Source organism: Bos taurus, chromosome 11 (assembly GCF_002263795.3).
Source record: "Bos taurus isolate L1 Dominette 01449 registration number 42190680 breed Hereford chromosome 11, ARS-UCD2.0, whole genome shotgun sequence".
In the NCBI taxonomy this organism is placed as follows: domain Eukaryota; kingdom Metazoa; phylum Chordata; class Mammalia; order Artiodactyla; family Bovidae; genus Bos; species Bos taurus.
In genome coordinates, this window is record NC_037338.1 from 99,608,832 (window position 1) to 99,629,739 (window position 20,908).

At 56.3% G+C, this 20,908-nt stretch overlaps 1 protein-coding gene across 1 annotated transcript; it reads right to left on the bottom strand.

Annotated features, from left to right (window-relative positions):
• Positions 1–18,763: 18,763 nt before the first annotated feature.
• Positions 18,764–20,342, bottom strand: IER5L (immediate early response 5 like). Its single transcript, NM_001206835.1, has one exon. It carries the CDS (start codon positions 20,149–20,151, stop codon positions 18,943–18,945), a length of 1,209 nt encoding a protein of 402 aa, NP_001193764.1. The 5' UTR covers positions 20,152–20,342; the 3' UTR covers positions 18,764–18,942.
• Positions 20,343–20,908: the final 566 nt, after the last annotated feature.

Consider the following 20,908-nt stretch of genomic DNA (forward strand, 5'->3'; position numbering starts at 1 on the left):
TGGCTGAGGGGGAGGCTGGCGGGGCTGCTGAGACCCTGTCCCCAGTGGGGAGAGGGGTCAGGCTGCAGGGTCTTCCAGGTTCTGGCCCCCTGCCCTGCCGGTGCTCCAGCCTCAGGCTCCCTTCCCACCCTGTCTCTCTGGGTACCAGTGACCCTGGCCTCCTCTCTTCTTCTCAGACCCCCGGGGCCACTGAATAATTAGGGTTCGGCCGCTTCCCCAGAACTCCTTCCCCCTCTGGGAGCCCCTGGTCCTTTTTCAGGGCTCAGCTGAGGCCTTACTGCTTCTGAGATCCTCACCTCGCCCCCCTAGACCAGGCAGATGTCCTGGGTGTGCTTGTGTGACCACCCACCTGTCCCTGCTCTGAGCACTCGGCACACCTGGCTGCCGTGTGCCTGTGCAGCTGCTCCAGGATCTTCAAGGGGACTCGGGGGGCGGGGGGCAGCCATCTAGTTGGAAGTTGGGCTGGTAGGGGGCCGTTTGCTTTGCAGAAACAGCTTCTCTGCTTGGTGTTCCTGGGGGTTCCTGAGGCCCACCCCCTAAGCTCAGGGCTCATCATCCCTGCTCCCTGCCATGAGTCTAGGAGGGTGCTGGACACGGCAGGCACCATAGAAGTATCTGTGGATGGCTGTGACAGAGTAAGGGGCCCTTCTAGGATGCTGGAGGCACAGAAGTGGGCCAGATCTCCCAGGAGAATTGGGAGGGAGGAGGGGAGGCTGGGCACCCAGCCTGGAGGCAGGGAGACACTGCTGAGGCAGAGGGGGTCCTGAAGCCAGCCTACCAGCGCTGGAGCTGGGGTGTGCGAGGGACTTCAGAAAGCAGTTCCAAGGCACAAAAACTGAGGCGGAAATACAGTGGGCGACCCTGGGGAACCTGAGTGCCCCCGCAGGCCGAGTACCAGAGTCACAGGTAGAGGGGAGCTGGAGAGGCTGGCTTCTGTTGGTTCATTCATCCAGCAAACATCGCCAGAGCCCGCTCGGCTCCAAGACCTGTGCCGAGTGCTGGGGTGCTACAGTGAACAAGACAGACAGCTCCCCTCACCTTCCACCACTCCTCTGAGAGCCTGTTCCAGCACGACTTTCCCTAATGGAACACTGGACATACCCTGGTGTCCAGCAGTGGGGGATTGTTAGAGGCCGGATGAGCAGCCATACAATGGGCCATCGGATGATGCCTTTTCATGTATTCTTCTAGAAAGATGCTTCTGACCTATTGTGAGGCAGGGAAGGTAGCTAAAACAACTGCTTGTTTGCTGTTTAGCTGCTAACTCATGTCCAACTCTTTCTGACCCCATGGACAGTAGCCGCCCCCGCCCAGGTCCATGGAATTTCCCAGGCAAGAATACTGGAGTGGGTTGCTATTTCCATCTCCAGGGGATCTTCCCAACCCAGGGATTGAACCTGCATCTCCTGCATTGGCAGGCGGATTCTTTACCGCTTAGGAAAGTACAACCTCTTTTTGTAAAAAAGTGAAAAATCTATATTTTTGTTCAGTCTGTCTCTCTGTTTGTCCATGTATGTGGACAAAAGACCAGAAGGCTGTTTCTCTGGATAGTAATGTGCTTATTGCTGAGTGGTGGGGTGTGAGGATTTAGGGAAGCTCTGCATCACTGTTTCTGCCTCCAAAAGATGGTTATGAAGGTATTAAACATCATTACTGACTTCACAAAAAGAAAAATGATTATGGGGAACTTTTAACTTTGCTTTTTGTTGTTCCTATTTGATTTTTTAAATCTTTCTATAGTGTCCACAGGCATTTTTATAATATTCAAAGGCATGGGCTTCCCAGGTGGTATAAAGAGTGTCTGCGAATGCAGGAGATGCAAGAGACATGGGTTCAACCCCTGGGTCGAGAAGATCCCCCCTGGGGTAGGAAATGGCAACCCACTCCAGTATTCTTGCCTGGAAAATCTCATGTACAGACTACAGTCCATGGGGTCACAAAGAGTTGGACATGACTGAGCAACTGAGCACACACACCCACACCCACACAGGCATAATATCCACATGTCATTTTTTAGAATTAAAAAAACCTTCCCCCTAAAGAGCACTGGAGTCTGGTGTACCTCTGACAGTGAGGTAGGTGGGAGAGAGGGGAGAGGGAAGACTTGCTCAGATTTGTCAGGAGAAAAGAGGCATGTTCTAGCAGAGTCTCTCTGAGAGGGAGGCGGGCAGGTGGGCTGGAGGCTTCCAGGAGTAGTCTGTTGGGGGACTCTCTTCAGTCATGTCTGACTCTGTGACCCCTCAGGGGCCAGTGGCAAGAGCTCCTGCAGGCTGGACCAGCAGGGGAGGCAGCTGCGATTCCTCCCAGAGCCTTTGGGTGGGCAGGAGTGGATGGGAGCCTGCGGCCCCCTGGTTGGCACCTGCAGGATGCCAGCAAACACAGGTTGGGTACAGAAACTAATGTTAGAGTGGAGTGCACTTCCCCTGCCTGCGACCTGCATTAGGGGTGCCGGTGGTCTCAGTTACACACACCAAGGGACCAATGGGATGAATGGTTCCATTCTTCCCAGAGCTTTTCATACTGTGAAGGCTGGTTTCCCAAGTCCCAGCAAAGGGGCAGAGCCTCAAGGCAGCACCCTCCACTGAGCAGGGGACGTTGAGGGCCCCGTGCCCAACACCAGGTATGCTGGGGACAGCACCAGGGCTCTAGGGCGTGTGATGGTGGGAAGGACCTGGGGACCAGGGTTGCCTGTGTGACCCTGAATAAGGGTCTGCACCCCTCCGAACCTCTCAGTTCTACGTGTGCATGTGGATGGCAGTCCAGAGCCTGAGGCTGGGGTGGCGTCCACAGCGCCCGGCACATGGTCGACTTCCCACGAATAGAAAGAAGCAGGGGATGCATCGCCTCCCGCCAGGCAGTGGGCTATGTTCCGGGCTGGTCTCCATCCGCTGCTCCTGGGCCTCTGCAGCTGGATTTTCGCTAACCTGTACATAGACTTCCTGGCCTGCTGGCCCCTTTCCCCTCCTTATTTGCTTGGGCGACTTAGCAGCAGCAGCAGCATACTGGGGCTTCCCTGGTGGCTCAGTCGGTAAAGAATCCACCTGCAATGCAGGAGACCCGGGTTCAATCCCTGGGTAGGAAAGATCCTCCGGAGAAGGGAATGGCAACCCACTCCAGTGTTCTTTCCTGGAGAATCCCATGGACAGAGGAGCCTGGCAGGCTTTGGTCCATGGAGTTGCAAAGAGTGCCATGACTGAGTGTCCACGCACAGCATGTGGACATTCTAACCCTTGAGCTCCATCATGACCTTTAGTTTCTCACAGATGTTTCAGGACAATACACCACATACAAGGTGGGTGATGGGAACGTAGAGGATGGGAGGGGGCAGGGAGGCTTCCCTGCAGGTGGGTCGAGGGCCCATGGCAGCGGGAACCCCCAGGGAGGCTCTGAAGTGTAGCTCGGGCTTGGTGGTCCCACTGCTGACCTAACCCCGGGCCTGACCTCCAGCCTGGATCACACTGGCCTGGTGAGTCCTCCTGGCTGAACAGTCTCCTGCAGGGGCTGTTCCCGCCCCACTCCATACACATTCCTGCACCGCCCCCCCCAACCGTGTTCTCATTTGCCACTGCTGCTCCGGGCCCCAGAAGCCACGTGCGCACTAACCCCTGCCAGTGTCCTCTGAGGGACCTCGGAGCTGGCAGCTCCTGAGCCCAGCCTGTGTGTCTGACCCTGGGTGAAGTGCCTGAAAGCACGTCTCACCTCATCCTCACTATGGGCCAACTATGTACCCATTTCTCAGAGGAGTAAATCAAGGCCCAAGCGGGTCAAGGTACTGGCTGGATGGGGGTGGTGCTGAGTCTCTCTTTCCCGTCAAAGCTCACGCCCCAGTAGCCTCTCCTGGACTGAGGCCTCAGGATGGCCCTAACTGCCTTGTGCTATGCTCACTCAGTTGGCCTAAGAACCCCCATCCTCTTCCTGCTTTAGAGCTCGTCTCTCCAGGGTCAGCCCTGCCTGAGAGGCATCTTCTCCCAGAACCCGGCTTCCTTCTGGGAGGCAGGGCTGGTCCACACAAAGACAGCAAAGAGGCGGATAGCAAGGCCGGTAATGACAGTGCTGGCGGGCAGCCACGTGTCAGCTCGCAAGATGTGCTTACATGTGCCCTTGCGGCACCCCCTCAGCGAGCCCGGAAACTGGCATCACTTTCACATTTTAGGGATGATGAAATGGGCTTGGAGGATTTCAGTGGCGGCCCAAGGTCTCTGGCTCCTCCTGCGGAATCAGAGGGGACGTGGGCTTGTTCGGCGTGGGTGCTGTGTTTGGTGAGCAGGACGAGGCACTTCCAGCTGGGCAAGAGGAGGAATTTCTACAGCCCTGGAAACTGCTGGTGGCTGCTGGCTCCTGCTTCTCCCCCAGGCCCACGGAGCCTGTCTCTGTGGACAGCACCATCCATCTGACCCCCAGTCCAGACTTTAGCCTGTCTTTCTTCCCCCAAATCCATCCCATGAGCAGGTCCAACTGGATCCATCCAAGTGAAAGTGAAAGTGTTATTTGCTCAGTTGTGTCCAGTTCTTTGTGACCCCATGGACTATATAGCCCACCAGGCTCCTCTGTCCATGGGATTCTCCAGGTAAGAATACTGGAGTGGGTAGCCATTCCCTTCTCCAGGGGATCTTCCCAACCCAGGGATCGAACCTGGGTCTCCCGTGTTGCAGGCAGTTTCTTTACCATTGGAGCCACCAGGGAAGCCTGGGTCCATCCAAATTATAATCCAACTCTGCCCGCTTCTCTCTGACCTGAGCTGTGGCCACCTTGGTGTCAGTGGCTGTCAGCTCTCGGCAGGCCCCTATGGTATCCCCCTCTCTGGTTCCACTCTGCCCTCTGAGCCTGGCTTCCACACTGATCGCAGGTGAGTCCCATCGTATTCCACCAGTGGCTTCTCACTCCCAACAGAAAACTCACACTATGATCTGATCCCTCTGACCCTTTCTATTTTCCTACCACTCCCTGTGCTTTCTCCCTGGCCCTCTAAGATGCCAAGCTCACTCCTCCCCCAGGGTCTTTGCACCTGCTGTTCTCTCTGCTTGGCCTGCCTGGGCACCAGGTTGAACAGTGGCTCTGTCCGGTTGTTCAGGGTTCAGCTCAGATGCCACCAACTCCCAGGGGCCCTCCCTTTCTCTAGGTTGCAGAAGGAGCCCTGACCACATCAGCTGTTCTCTGTCCTGACATAGGCCCTCTGTTCTATAGATTGGAAGCTTGGTGAGGGCAAGAACCAGGTCGATTGTGTTCACCACTGAATCTCCAATGCCCGGAATAGTGACTGCCCCAGAGTAGGTTGTTGTTCAGTCACTAAGTCATATCTGATTCTTTGCCACTCCACAGACTGCAGCACGCCAGGCTTCCCTGTCCTTTCTTATCTCCCGAAGTTTGCTCAACCTCATGTCCATTGAGTTGGTGATGCTATCCCATCATCTCATCCTCTGTTACCCCCTTCTCCTCCAGTCCTCAATCCTTCCCAGAATCAGGGTTCTACCAGAGTAGGTAGGTGCCCAGTAATTCTTTGTTGAGTGAAAAGTGTGAAAGTGTTAGTCATTCAGTCGTGTCTGACTCTTTGTGACCCCATGGACTGTAGCCCGCCAGATTCCTCTGTCCATGGACTTCTCCAGGAATAAAGACTGGACTGGATTGCCATTCCTTTCTCCAGGGGATCTTCCCAACCTGTGGATCCACGTTGGTCTCCTGCTGCTTCTGCATTGCAGGCAGATTCTTTACTGCCTGAGCCACCAGAGTGAAAGAAGGAATAAAACTTCCTGAAGTTGTTCTAGGAAAAGCTGGACAGCATGGGCTGGACAGGGTCCCAGGTGCCAAGTTGACCCTCTCCAGGGCCCAATGCAGGAGCTCTGGGGCCCCATGGAGGGTCAAGCTGGCAGGACAGCTTTCCAGGGTCTCTAGCTCTGAAGTTGGATGGTTCTGCGGTTCATTCAGAGAATCACAAGGCAGCCTCCTGGGTGAAGGCAGGGCAGACCATGTGAACTTGGCTTTGAGTAGGCTGTTTGTGGGAGGTCCCCAGGGCTGGAGAGGCAGAGCAGCAAGGAAGGAGATGGAACAGGAGAAGCTCTGCTTTGGATAACAGACAGATGCCACCTGACATACGAGGGAAAGGTCAAAGTGTCCATCCCGGCAGTCGGGGCTCTGCTGGAAACAGGCCTCCTAGCTGGCCTCCTCTTTGCATCTGAGGCCTCCCCCGTGGGTCTCCTTGCTTCACTGACAGGAGCCAGCACTTATTCATACCATCTCCCCAGTGCCTGGCTGACCCAGAGAAGTGGATCCATTCAGCCAATGGAAGTTTACTGAGCACCTACTATGTGTGGTACACTGTTCTCTCCAGGAGCTGGGGACAGAGAAGGGGCGGATGACTTCCTGCCCTAGTGAGGAAGAGGGATGAATGAACACATAAATCTACTGTAAAACACCAGGCAGTGGGACTTCCCTGGTGGTCCAGTGCCTACAACTCTGCGTTCCCAGTGCAGGGGGCCTGGGTTCGATCCCTGGTCAGGGAACTAGATCCCACGTGCCACAACCAAGACCCGGTGCAACCAAATTAAAAAAGAAAAAATGAAAAACAAAACAAAACAAAACATCAGGCAGTGATACAGGTTACGGAAAAATCAGCGAGAATGCAACAGTGGGGTGTTACCTTAGAGAGGTAGTCAGGGTGACATGGGAAGCCCCTGAAGTGGGAACAGCCTTGGCAGTTCGGAGGGCAAGGTAGAGGCAGGAGGGCAGTGAGTGACGGGAAGCAAGGGCATGAGTGGAAAGGCAGCCAGGCTGGGCAGCACGGATCCAGCTGGGCCATAGAAGGACTCTGTGCTTTGATCTGAGTTGGCCAGCAAGAGAATGTGCTGGAGTCCCACCTGCTGGCTTTTGCAAGCTGGTCATGTACATCTCTTTCCCACTCTGTGACGTTCAGTGACGTCACATTGGCAGCTTGGAATCGCCAAGGTGGGGGTATTTACACCACCAAGATGGGCAGTTTCTACAGATGAACCCTGCCCTCCACCTTCCAACTGGTTTTAAACATTTACACTACTGGGAAGTTTTGAGTTGGGGAGGGATATGGTCTGTTTTAAATATCTTCAAATATCAGAGAATAAGGAAAGTGGACAATAGGAGGCTGAGAACAAAATAGGAAGTCTAGGACTTCCCTGGTGGGCCAGAGGCTAAGACTCTGTGCTCCCAATGCAGGGGGCTCAGGGTTGACCCCTGGTCAGGGAACTAACTACCTCATGACATAACTAAAGATCCTGCAGGCTGCGACTAGGACCCACTGCAACCAAATGAATAGTTAACAAACAACACCACCAGCAACCACAAAACTAGGAAGTCTAGTTAGCAGGTTAGTGCAGTGATCCAGGGGAGCGATGCTGTGGTTGGACTAGGAGAGCAAAATCGACGGTGGTGAAGAGGGTGGCTATGACTCTCCTATGAAGGGGAGCTGCCAGAATTTGCTGATGGACTGGATTTGGGTTTCTGAGAAAAGAAGGAGTTCAGATATTCTGATGTAACTTACTGGATGATGGTGCCATTGATGGAATGGGAAAGACCCAGGGAGTAGGTGTTGGGGGTGGTTCTCAGGGGTTTGGGTTCTGAGATGCCCAGTGCCCCAAGAGGAGAAGTCACACAGGGCTGGGACCTCTGGGTTGCATTCGGCATAGAGATCCCAGCTGGAGATGGAGTTGTCAGCTGGTTGATGGGACTGCATGAGTTTTGCTGGGAGAACGTGACAGGAAGGAGAAGGGGGCCAAGGTCTGAGCCCAGAGCCTCCCCTCATTTTGAGGAAGGGGAGAAAGCGAAAGCGTTAGTCGCTCAGTCGTGTCCGACTCTTTGCTACCCCATGGACTGTAGCCCGCCAGGCTCCTCTGTCCATGGGGATTCTCCAGGCAAGAATACTGGAGTGGGTTGTCATTTAGGCTCCACAAAGGAAACTGGGGAATTACGAGCCAGGAGAATAGAACTAAATTGCTCTCTGCCCAGCTGATATTTGGGGGGTTTTGTTTTTCACGCTAAGCAAGAGGGGTGAAAGGACAGATATCAGGGATTGGTGGCTGTGCAGCCCTCATTTCTCTGGGAATAGAATCCTTCTTCCCTATGGAGTACCTATGGAAAGGGGCTGAAGTGGGCTGACCAATCCCCTTAATCTTAGGGATGGACACATGCCCAGACCTGGCCAATCAGAGGGCTCCTGGCTCCCCATCAGCTGTGATTGGTTCGGGGATGAGCACGTGACCCAGACTGTGCCAATGAGTGGCATCCCTGGTACTTCCTGTTGGAACCATGGGAAGATGCTCCTTCTGCCAAGGTTGCTAAGCTGGGGAAAAGTTATCCTGGGGATGCTAGCGAAAGGGCCAGCGGTGTAATTGTGGGCCCAGTGCAAAATACAAATGCAGGATCCCCTGCTCAAAAAGCAAGAAAAAGTCCCACTAGCAGTAGCTAGAACACTTTTCCTTCCTTCCACAGACTCTCAACTTGTCATGGTGGGTTTTTATTTTTTTTATTTTTCTATCTGCTATGTCATTCTAAGTAAGGAAAAAATAAAAATGTTAAGTGATTAGCATGAATTTTTACCATTCATCTTCATATTGTGCAATACCAGTTTAAAATGCAAATGTTAGAGCATTTAATTCGTGTAACACAAGTTACACAATTTGTATTTTGTGGCTAGTCCTTGATGGTACCTTGACATGGCCAGAAAAGACAGATACAAACCAGATTCAAGAAGGTTATAGGAGGAGAGAGAGCTTGCCTGGTGGCTCAGATGGTAAAGAATCCGCCTGCAATGCAGGAGACCCAAGTTTAATCCCTGGGTTGGGAAGATCCCCTGGAGAAGGGAATGGCTACCCATTCCAGTATTCTTGCCTGGAGAATCCCATGGACAGAGGAGCCTGATGGGCTACAGTCCACGGGGTTGCAAAGAGTTGGACATGACTGAGCAACTAACACACACACACACACACACACACACACATAGGACGAGTGGATCCCCCAGACCAGTGGAGTGGCTGAGGGGATATCACAGAACCTCGCAGACATCCCTCCACCAGGCCATGCGTGACCACGTGCGTGTTTCCTCTCTCTCTCTTGGGCCTGACAGTTACTGAATTACTCCTTCCACCAACCACCAGGCTGATGTGCTGAGTTCTGATCAGAGCTTGGATCTAGGCACCTCCCCCCCAACAGGACTCATCTCAACCTCCGGCAGAGAGGTGACCCCCACCCCGCACCCCCCCCCCAAACACCTTAGTCCCTGGATAGAGGGTAGGTAAGAGGCTCGCCTCCTCCTAGTCACAGTCTCTGGTTGGTTTCTAGATGGGTCGTGGTGCTTCCAACCCAGGGTAACAAGGGCTGTCGCCATGCCCTGTGGCGCTGCTGGGCATGTAGCCTGACCCCAACCTCCCTGTCTGTTCCCAGGGTGAAGGGGAGCAGTGGTCACATGAGAGGGGATGCCAGGCAGAGCCGGGGGCCAGAGATAGGGGAGTCAGGGGCAGAGAACCTCTTCCAGGGAGGCAAGGAGGTACCAGGAGGCAGGATGGCAAGGGAGTTGAAATTTCAAGCCCTCAGCGCATGCTTCATTGTCTCATCCATTTCACTTACAAAACGCAGATTCAAAGTCAAAATGATTATGGATTTCAGGACGGCATAAATGTTAAGCCCCATCAAGACAGCAGGGTGTGAAACCCCAGGCCTGGAGTCTTTTGAACGTGGGGCCCTGGTGGTGACTGTACTAGTCATGTGCTGGTGGAGCTGGCCCTGGCTGGTGGCCCTCTTGCTCACGCCCCAGAGAAAACCCAAGAAAAGGCCAAGAAGAGACAGGAAATGCCAAGAGACTGTGAGTGAGCCCTGGTGACATCATGTGAGCCTCTGGGTCCAGCTGTGCCTGGAGCTGAAACACCATGGACTTTCCAGTTCCTGAGCCAATGAAGTTCTTTTTTGCTTCAGTCAGCTTCGATTGAGTTTCTGAGGCCTGAATAAGGGGGGACCTGCAGAAGAGAGGATCCAGGCCTGGGAATCTGGATACCTGGACTTCTCGGTTGGCTTAAAGCATTTGGAACTGTCCATCCATCCAAATGGTTGGATGGCATCACTGACTCAGTGGACATGAGTTTGAGCAAACTCCCAGAGATAGTGAAGGATAGGGAAGCCTAGTGTGCTGCAGTCCATGGGTTGCAAAAGAGTCAGACACGACTAAATAACACAATCCACCCAAAATGTCTGTGAGTCACACAGAGATCTGACTGCCCCCTCCCCAAATGAACCTGTTCTGTTCTCAGCCAGGTCCTTTATTTGAGTTAGACCACCTGTTCTTTGTCCCAACAAAAGGAAGCTTTATTCCTCAGCCTTCCAACCTTCCTCAGGCTGGTTGATCTGGGTGTCAAAGGAGACCCTCACGTTCCACCCTGGGGTGAGGGATGTATGTGTGTGCGTGTGTGGCCTGGAGGGCGGCTGGGAGCCAGGGAAGGAAAGTGAGAAAGGCTCTAGGGAGTGTTTAAGAAACATCAGAAAATGACTGGGTTGGCGGGGGCAGAGTGGGGAGGAGTTAGAGACCCAAGGGTTGGGAGTGGGGAAGGGGTTGACTGGGGGAGGGTGGGCAAATCATCTCTCAGCCACTGTTTCTCCTTTAACCCACTCCCTGAATCCATCCCTTCGTTCATTCCATCACCAAGCCTACATCCTGAATGAAGTCGTTACACCCGCGCCAAGTGACTGCTGACTGTCAGGCATAGCCAGGCCTCGAAGATATCCAGACACCTCACTGGAGATAAACCTCTTTGAAGACACGAGTGCCAATTTGTGGAAAGACCCAAAAAATCCACCAGAGTTTAATTTGCCTTCTGCAGTCCCAGCAGTGAAAAGATCTTGACTGAGTCCCTCTGGATAAAGGTGCATCTTCTTACTTCTTAGGTAATCAGTTTTGTTCAACAGGAGAGAATCAGTAGAAAAAGTGTCCTGCATTTTGCAGAGGACGTGTATTATCTCAGCGGAGCTGACCAGTGATGATATCGCAACTCTGGTTTATTGGTCGCTGGCTGTATGGCAGGCGCGGGGCTGTAGAAGGCTCACTGCATAGGTGGGTGTTCACGAGCATCCTTACTGTGCAGACAAGCGTTTGGAGACTTGGAAAAGGGCCCGAAGAGCCTAGTGTCTCCTAGAAAGTGGCGGAGCCCCGTGGGTAACCAGGTCGGTGTGGCTCCGGTGGCTGAACTTAGAACGACAAGTCCCACCTTTGGACAGGCCCCCTCGTGGGGAGGTGGCCCCAGGAGGCCCTCTGGTGCTTGGTCTCTGCGTGCTCGTCCACACTCTGTCATTTGATATTAATAACTTCCAGGGAGGGGATGTCTCACAGGGAACTGGTGTATTGCCCTAGGACAGCCCTCCCACCCTCCTCCGTCCATTGGAAAGAAGGACAAAGCTCGCATTGGCCTGGAGCCTCAGCCTCTCCGGTGTCACCAGGGAAACTGGTTGGGACAGCTGCCCCAGACTGTTGTTATACTGGTTAATCCCCTCCTTCAGTCCCCACCCCCCCCAGCAACCCCCTCCCCACCATTGCCCTGGGGGAAGGCAGGAATTTTCTATAACACCAATAATCACTACCATTTCTTGAGTTCGTGTTGTGTGCCAGGCATTCCAAGAAGCCCCTTCTTGGGTGACAACTGAATCCTCCCATCCCTGGCTTCCTCTTTGGTCCCACCTCCTGCCACTCTGCCCATTACCCTCTGCCTCTTGAGAGCCATCTTCCAGTTCCAACATGCCAATGAGTTCCTGTGTTTAGTCCTTCTGCCTGGAATGCTCTTCCCCCATTGTTCATCCAGCTAGGGTGGTAGAGATTTCTAGAGCTCACCCATCGGCACTTCACTTCTCTTTCCCAGGCCCCTTGCAGTTAGGCAGGGTCATGGTGCTAATTCTGGTCAATGGGCTGTGAGTGTTAAGTGAGGAGAATTCCTTCCCTTGCAGAACAATCCAACTCCTGAATTGCCGCTGAGCCACTGCGTGGGGGCATCCCGGAGAGTTGTCCCATTCAGCTGGCCTTTGCATGATCAAGGAATTAATCTGCGTTGTGTTGAACTGCTGAGATTTGGGGATTAATGTGTTACCGCGGCAGAGCTTATCCTATACTGACTAATACAGCTGATCTATTTAGATCTCAGCTCATGTGTCGCCCTCTCCGATCACCAGATTTAAAGTGATACTGCCAGCTCCTCACTGTTTCATTTTCCCACAACACTTATCTCAGCGTTCAGTGGTTCACTTACTTATTGTCTGTCTCTCCATTAGCACATACGCTCCATAAAACTAGGGTGCTTGTCTATCTTGTTCATGCCACATCCTCAGTGCCTAGCACAGGGCCTGACATATACAGGTACTCAATATATTTGAATTAATGGGTGAGTACATGCATTTCTTGAATGAGTCAGTGACAGAGGCAGGTGGCCATTCTCATGGGTAGATGTGGAGTCTGATCTTGCCACTGGCGGTTTTCTTACTGTGATTAGGTATCAGACGGCTGGAAGCAATGGTTCTTTTGTCTATATTTGGAGTGTCAACATTGGATTCGGACCTTCCTTGTCTCCTCCCACTCTATCCCTTCAGACCTGGGAATGTGGGCCGGCTAGGAAAACGACTCATCCCAGGTCCTAAGCCGAGCCTATAGCCAAGCCAGAGTCTGCCCCTGGGTTTCCAGACTCCTAGTCCACAGAGCTTTGTGCTGAGCTTTGCGACTTTGTCTTTAGTTTCAGCTTAAGTCACTGAAGACACTTCCTGAGCATTTCCCTCTTAACTACCCACCTGGCCAGGTAATCTAGCAAAACTCTGAGCAAAACATTCTGTGATGATTGATAGGAAGGACGGGGCAAAGTTGGGACAGGGGTCAGAGGTGAGAACAAGCAAGGCTCCCTGCAGAATGCCTCCCTGGGGTTTGTCTTTTTGTCTCACAGTCTCTTGGCAGAGACAGAGTGCGGCATGCTGAATTCTGGGGAGCCAAGGCCTCTTGGTCGAGAGCTCTGTTCTCAGGGGTTGAGCCTCCTCAGAAAGGTTGAATAGCCCTGCTCCCTGCACTCTGCTCTGTCGCATGCTGAACATTGATGATAGTACCTGTCACATCACATTATTTTCTCTGAAAAATATGGCATTAATTTTTTATTCTAAATATAAAAGTGATACATGCTCATTGTAGAAAATTTGGAAAACACAGAAATGTGCAAATGGTGAAACAAAGGTCATCTGTATTCTCTCCGCCTTTCAAGTGTTTCAGTATTTTCCAGCTTCTATTCCGTCAGTTTCGTCTGCACATGTGATCAATAATGTTACCTGTTCCCCAGATGTCCCTGGGCCCTGCCAGCTGGGGGTGTACGGGCGGGCATGTTAATTTCAGCAGGTCCCTCTCCATTCTGCTGGCCAGCACCTTGGCCTCCCTTCAAAGCTTTTTCAGTTGGGTCTGGGAGTGCCAGGGGGAACCATGTATGAGCTCCAGCCAAGTTCCTCCACTTGGGCCTCCTTGTGGGTACCCCACTGCCCTAGTCCCCCGAGGGTGGCTCCTGTCACTGTCCCTGCCCCGGGGCCTGCAGCCTCCCCTCCCCTGGTGATTCCTGAGTGGCAGCCCCGGGAAGAATCAGATGGCCCTGTGGCTTCATTATCCTGGTGAGGAGCAAGGCGAGTATTTTTTTCCAGAGCTGTGTTGGCTGCATTTAATCACCCAGGCCCTGAAGCAGCCATGCCTGTGTCCTGGGTCTCCCCAAGTCCCACATGAAAATGCCCCCTTTAACTTCCTCTCTCTGGAGGACATCTTTGGTCTGTCACTTTTCTGAGTAGAGTACCCCTTTTCTGAGAAGAGACCTCCTTCTCTGTCCATGAGCTTTCAGTGGGGGAGACCAACCACCCTCTAACTCTGCTGCAGGTTTGGGACAGGACAGGGTCCTTCCCTCAGATCTTCTGAACTGACAAGAGAAGAGGATAGCCGTTCTTGGGTGGCGAAGATGTGGGATGGGAAGCCAGGAGCTGCTGTCATGAGAAATGGGTCTGCAGCAGGAGAGTGGGCACCCAGTGCAGAGAAGAAAGTCACAGGAGGCAGACGGAGCATCTGGAGGTTTGTCCCTGAATCCAGTTGTACCTGAAGCCTGCTCCATCTCTGCGCACAGTACAGCTGAGTGCCATGAACCAAGAAATCCCACTTCCTCCCATGCTGGCTCCAGTCAGTTCACTGTTCCCTATCATAAGGGTCCTGACAAATACCAGGAAGAGGTCAGTTTCTGTGCTGGGTGGGGTAGGATAAGACACCACTGTCCTGTGTGTCTCTCCATCCCTCCACCCAGAGCATGAAGTGTTAGATGTGTGCCCCCAATCTGCTAGTTCAGGTTCAGCTGGAACTAACCAGTGTTGCTATTTAGACAACATCCGGGTCATTTGACGGCTCACACTGTAGTATGTAATAAATCCTTCTCCACTAGACTGTGAACTCCGGCAGTAAGACTGGCCACTTCGTAGTGTGATTTCGGGCAACCTTTCTCATTTCTAAAACAAGGATGCTCATGGTATATTTCTCTGAGAATAGCTGGGAAAACTCTGTGAATTCATACGGAGGGACTTCGCTGTCCTTTTCTTTGATGTTCTTTTTTGCAGTGATCACTCAGGGCTTTGCCCTGGCTAGGCACTAAGTGGGACACCCTGCAAATGTGTGTCCCGTGCATGGAGAGGCAGAAAGACTCACCCTGTTACCAGAGTGACACCCCCCTACCCACACACAAACACACACATACACAGAATAGAAGCACTCAGAGCTCAGCACCCCACGCAGTGACCCTCCTGGGAGCCCAGGGCATCCTCAGCCCCTGGCTTCTCTGGAGGGCAGCCTGCAGCTCTCCCAGGCTCTCAGCTGTCATCCCAGTAGCTCCATATTGCTAGGAGCGCAGCTTGGAGCCTGGCTCAGCCCTACACCACGTATCAAGGGCAGCAGAACCTGCGGTGTTCTAGGAGCTAGGGGAATTGTGCGTGTGTGTGCATGTGTGTGTGTGTGTGTGTGCATGTGCACTGGTTAACTTGGGGAGCGGGGGAGAGCTTTCTAGAGCTCTGGCTTCCAGAACTGCTCTTCTCTGAAAGCTCTGTCTCATCACTAAGTCCCCAGTCTTTTCCAATCTCCCTACCTCCTCAATGAGTGCCCTCAACCCCAAGTCTTGCCTGGGGGCTCCTCTGGGGTCTGTCTGGGTCATTTTCCTGGAAAGAGCAGGGCTTGTCTGTGGACCTGGGTCTGTGGACTCCTGGTTTGCCTGCCGGCCTGCCCCTCTTCCTCCTTCCCCAAGACGCATGTTGCCTGCCTTTCAGTTGTGTTCTGCTGGGGAGCATATGTTAGTTTCTCAGGATGTCCTGGGAGGGCAGGCAGAGCTCTCGCCAACCTCCAGGGGAGGGGTCATGGCATCGAGTGGAGTGGGGATGCTCCTTAGGGCTCTTGTGTTGGGGACAATGCATTTGGGTGGGTGTGGCCTTCAGTGCGGGGTGTACTGTAACATCAGGATGGCTTGTGTTGCTATTTCAGGTGGACCTTCTTAGTGTGAGAGGTGGCCGGCCAGGGGATTGTGTTATTGGTTGCTGCACGCTGTGCTCAGGGCATTGACCGTTTGCGTGGCTGCCCAAGGTCCCTTGGCCGTGAAAAGATAATTGAGTGGGAGGGCATCTCTCTTTCGGGTGCTCCCGGCGCCCTCCACCCCCTGTCCACGGGGATCCCTGGATCCCAATATGCCTGAGGTCTCTGGGCACAGCTGAAGCTCAAGAAAACCTAGCAAAGGGGAGGACAACCTGGGTCCGCGTTCAGTTCAGAGCTCTTATTTCGCAGGCCACCACCTACGCTCCCTTGCCCGTAAGGGACAGGTGGGAGGTCCCAAGCCCCTCGGCTGGTCCCTTCAGGTGCCCAGGTCCGACCTCCCGACAAAGGCGGCCGACCACGTGCCCTTCCTCGAGGCGGGCCCGGAGTGGAGAACGCACGCAGCCCCTGGGTTTCCGCTCCAGCCAGGGTTCGAGCCAGACCGCGCTGCGCCCGGGGTGGGCGCGGAGCAGCCCCTCGCAGCACCCCGCCCCGCCACCCCGGGTTGTGCCTCGCCCACTCCCAGCCTCAGCCTCTGCAGCGCCCTGGAAGCGGCGCTAGGGGGAGCTGTGGCAACTGGCTTGGTGGATTGAATCAAAACCGCGCATCAAACAGCTATTCCTTGGACTTGCAGGGGATGGGTGGGTGGGGGGCGCACGGGGAGGAGGGCGACACACCGTTCCCCCTCCTCAGCAGCTCCAGACTCTTCTCTTCCCGTAGGAGGCCGAGAAAACAGCCCTGTTTGTGTGTGTGTGTGTGTATGGGGGGGGGGGGCGGTGAAGGTGCTTTTCCTCCCCGGAACTCACGCCTCCGTAGCCTCCTTCTTTCCTCCTCCCCCATCGTGGGCCCTTCGCGGCCCCCACCTCCGCCCCCCCACCCCCGCAAGCCCCTTGGCTCTGGAGTGTCCCCGAGAACTTCGCCTCGCGCGTCACCGGGACCCAGAACCCAGCGGGCTCCTGGGACTGGCTTGCGTCCGCCTCTCCGAGGCTTGGGGTGGGGGTGGGAGGGTCCTTTCGGCTGCAGCCCTTCCTCTCCCTGCGGGGGGCGTGAAGGCTAGGGTGGGGGGGCGTGAGCCGTCCTGCTGGGGGGAGGGGCTCGCGCAGCCAAGGGGAGCGCAGGGGCGAGAAAGCGAGCGAGAGCAGTGGGGAGACAGCCAGGGACAGAGAGAGAGGGGGGCGGCTATCAAATCAAGAGCAAGCTGCCACTTTGCTTTTTCTTTCTTTCTTTTTTCCTCCCCTTCAGTCTTTCTTTCCTATCCCCTCTTAAGCTGGAACCACCCCGCGCGCCCCCGGGCCCGAGGCGCGGCTCCAGATGTGAATTTGGTTCCAGTGGGGAGGACGCGAGCTTCCTCGGGGCCTTGGCACATTCTCCCACTCTGAGGTCATTCCGTAGGTGGTCAGAGCGCAGAGCGCGCCTGGAGCCTTCCTGCCTCCATCCACTGGGGAGGGAAGAAGAGAGGCGGGCGGGAGGGCGCGGAGAGGGAGAAGGGAGGGGCGCGAGGAGGGAGGGAGACGCCGCCAGCACACCACCAAGTGGCACCGAGCAGTGATAACAAACTCAACTTAAAAAAAAAAAAAAAAGGAAAAAACTTCCCCAAGTTGCAGCCGGAGATGTGCGGACGTGCGGGCGGAGGCGCAGGGCGGGGACTGTGGGTGGCCCAGAAGCCCCCGGTGTCCCCCGGCGGCTCTCCCCGGCCCAAGAGAGCTCTGAGTTGAGGCCGAGCAGGCTCTGCGCCCCTGGCTGGGTTAGGAAATGTGATGGTGGCTCGCTCGGCTTCCTGCTGGAGACCCTGGGGGCGGGGAGACCGGTTCCCGTGGGGGTCAGGCCCCTCTGCAGAGGCGGCGGGGGGGCCGAGGAGGCGCGCAGCACCGGCTTCTTCCCCAGCAAACGACACTCCCTCCCATCCCTCTCCCACCCCTGGCCCTGCGGATGTGGGCAGCTCCTGCCCTCCCAGGCTAGGAGAGCTGGGCTTTGCAGGAGGGTAGGGGTCTCGTGTCACCTCCCTCTATCCTTCCCGCCACCTCCAGGCCGACCTGAAAACAAGGCACCGCCATCCTCTAGAGTCGACTTTTTTTATTAAGATGATAAATTTAAACAAATCATCTGAACAGTTTTACCCGGTTGATACACAATTCAGAATGCACAAAAATACAGGGGAAGGAGGGAGAAGAGCCAAGAAAGGAAGGGTTGGCAACTTGTTTTGGAGTCCACATGGTGTGATGGCAGAGAACCAGAGGGGCTGCAGGCGAACCCCACTTTTTTTTTTTTTTAACAACAAAAGGCTTTAAATTAAACAAAATCTATCAAGCTGAAGACACAGGACGGGGTTCTTTAGGGCTCGAACAATGCTGGTTTCATGAAATGCAACCGAAGGCTGAATCAGGATAGTGCAACTTAGAAGCACACACACACACACACACACACACCCACACCCACATCTGACCAGGAACTTAGAGAAAAGTCTCCAACGCAGTCGGCGGTCCCGGCCCCTCCCTCTCTCGGGGCCGCCGGGGATCCAGGTGAAGGAATCGACTTCCTTTTTTGTTTAGTGGGGACCGCAGTGCTGGGCATGATGGGAAATGTAGTCGGCCGTGCCCGCCCCCTACCCCGTCCCCAAACAGTGTCCGAGAGTGTCGGGGTGTCCGGCGCCACCTCCGGGTCTGGAAGACGGGTGGAGGAGGGGAGGAGAACAGAGCCAGAGGGGCGGGGAGACCAGAGGTTCAAGACACCCGCCCCGGGAAGAAAAAAAAAAAAAGTTGAAGTGTTTTCATTTCTGCCTTCTCATTTTGAGAACTTTGGAGGCCGCCCCCAGAGAGGAAATGTGACCCAAACCTCCCTTTCGGAGATAGAGTTTGCCTTTGTTTTTGCTCAGGATTTCACAAGACCCATTCCTCACCCCGCGGAGGGACTCGAGAGAACAGAGCTCCGGGCTTCCTGGGTCTGACAACTGATTGGAATCGGCGTCCGAGACCCCGCGCCCTCCAGCGCTGCGCCCCCGGCGCGCCCTGGCGGTCTGGGCGCCTGCCTCGCCCCCCGGCTGCCCGGCACCTCCTCCGGGCAGCAGCCCTTCCTCACGTGGCTGGCTCCTCGCTAAACACCACTGCAATCACTACAATAAAAAAAAAAAAAAAAAGAGTAGGAGAAACACAAAGCATACTTAAATAGGCGCTTTTTCTCTCTGCAAAAATAAAGTCCAAGATCTTAGATTTCTTTTTTTTTTATTTTACAATTTATAAAACATCAGCCGTCTCCCTCTGCTCGCCCCCTGCTCAGCCCGGAGTGGCCGGGCGCCCGTTCGTTCCCTCCTCTCGCCCCTTGGCTGAGTCTTTTGTCTGGCCCCAGCCCCGCGGGGCCCCGGGTCCCCGTGCCCTCGGGGGTCCCTAGAAGGCGACAATGGCTCGAGTCCAGGCGCCGAGGCTGGCGAGCGCCTGCTTGGCGCACAGCTGCCCGTTGAGCGGCGGCGGCTGCTCGGAGGAGTCCGGCTGTCGGCTCACCAGCCCGGAGAAGCCCGAGCCAAAGATGGAGATCAAGTTTGAGATGTTGGACGCGTCCGGGGACGAGTCCGGGCAGAAGTCCTCGAAGCGAGCGCGCTTGCAGGGGGCGAACGGGACGCCCCCGGGGGGCTCGGCCCCCAGGTCGCCCGCATCCTCGTCGTCGTCGTCCTCCTCCTCCTGGCCAGGGTAATACTTGCGCTTGCAGCCAGTGGCGGACGCCAGGCCGGGTCCCGGGGCGCCCTGGCCACAGCAGGGGCAGTGGGCGGAGGCGCAGCAGTCCTGGTGCAAGTAGCCGTTCTCCACCGTGGTCACCACGTGAGTGTCCAGGTCCAGCACGGTGGTCTGGCTGCTGCAGTGCACGCCAAAGTCCGAGGGGGCCGGGTACGCGCCCCGGTAGAAGCCGGGGGAGGAGGCGGGGGCCGGGGAGGAGGGCGGGGAGGCGGCGGCCGCTGCCTGAGGGGCGGCCCCAGGGGGCGCGGAGGGCGCGGAGCAGGCGGCCGAGGCGCGAGGGTCCCGCGGGCAGAGGGAGGCGGGCGGCGGCAGCGGCGCAGGACCCGGCTGCAGCGGCTCCAAGGGCTGCCCGCGGTGGGGCGCGCCGTGCGGCGGCTGGAGCGCGGCGCACCCGGGCAGCTCCGAGAGCGCCCCCGCGCCGCCCGCGGGCGCCCCGGCCGCCGCTGCCGCCGCGCAGCCCCTGGGCGCCGGGTGCTGGTGCAGCTGCTGCTGGAGGTGCAGCTGGTGGAGCTGGTGGAGCTGGTGCAGCTGGTGACGGGCGACCGGTTCGCGCGCCTCCGCGTCCCCGCCGCCGCCAAGTTGGAGAGGGCCGAAGTCGGCCGCGCTGGCCGGCATGCCCGGCGCCGCGTACGCGAGGTGCTGGTGCTGGTGGTGGGGCGGCTGCTGCTGCTGTTGCTGCTGCTGCTGCTGGCGCCGGTAGAGCTCGGCGTAGCGCTCGCTCAGGTAGAGCTGGCGCGCGTTGCGGAGCACGTAGGACACCAGGAGGTTCTTGTGCAGCTTGATGCCGCCGCGCTGGGTCCGGGAGCTGTGGATCTTGCGCAGGGAGATGCTGATCAGGCTCTGGGCGTCCAGGGCGCACTCCATGCTCCCTTGAAAACGGCGGCGGCGAAGCAGCCGCGGCCGTTGCTGCTGCTAAGGCTGCTGCTGTTTCGGCTTCCAGCCGGCCTCCGGGACGCGCTGGGCAGGGGAAACGGAGCCCGGGTCAGCGGGTCGGCTGCGCTCCGAGAGGAGCCGCCACCATGCGCTGCGCGCCACCCGCGGGCTCGTGCTCCCCAGACGGCGCCAAAGCAATGAGCCTCGGCCGGCCCGGGCCCCAGCTATTTAGCCGGGCGTCCGGGCCCCGCCCCACACCTGATGAGCCAATGAGAGTGCCCCAAACCTCCCGAGTGACAGACGCTGCCCGCCCCGGGGCCACTAAGCTGGCCAATCAGACCAAGGCGGTTCCTTTGTGCTATTCAAATACCGAACGGACCCGGGACCTGCAACGCTGCCGCTGCCTCGAATGTTCTCCTGGGGCCGCCGCGCCGCGCGGGACTTGGAGTCACGGGGGCCGCTGTCTGCGACGTGGCCGCCTCGCAGCCGTCACGTTGGAGCCCGTGGCAGCCCTCGGCCTAGTTCCTGGGAGCCCAGGGTCGGTTCACCTGCGTGCTGCTGCGACGGCTCCTCCCCCTTCCGCATGGCTGGGCCTCACCTGCGGCAGGTGCGCGCAACTCCCACTCCCGGCCACGCGGCACCTCCTTTCTGATCTGTCGCCCCCTCGGGTGACCCACTGGACCCAAGGCTTTTGCAAGAGACTCGTGGGGCTGCCGGCTTGACCTGTGGGGACTCCTCAGGGGAAGGA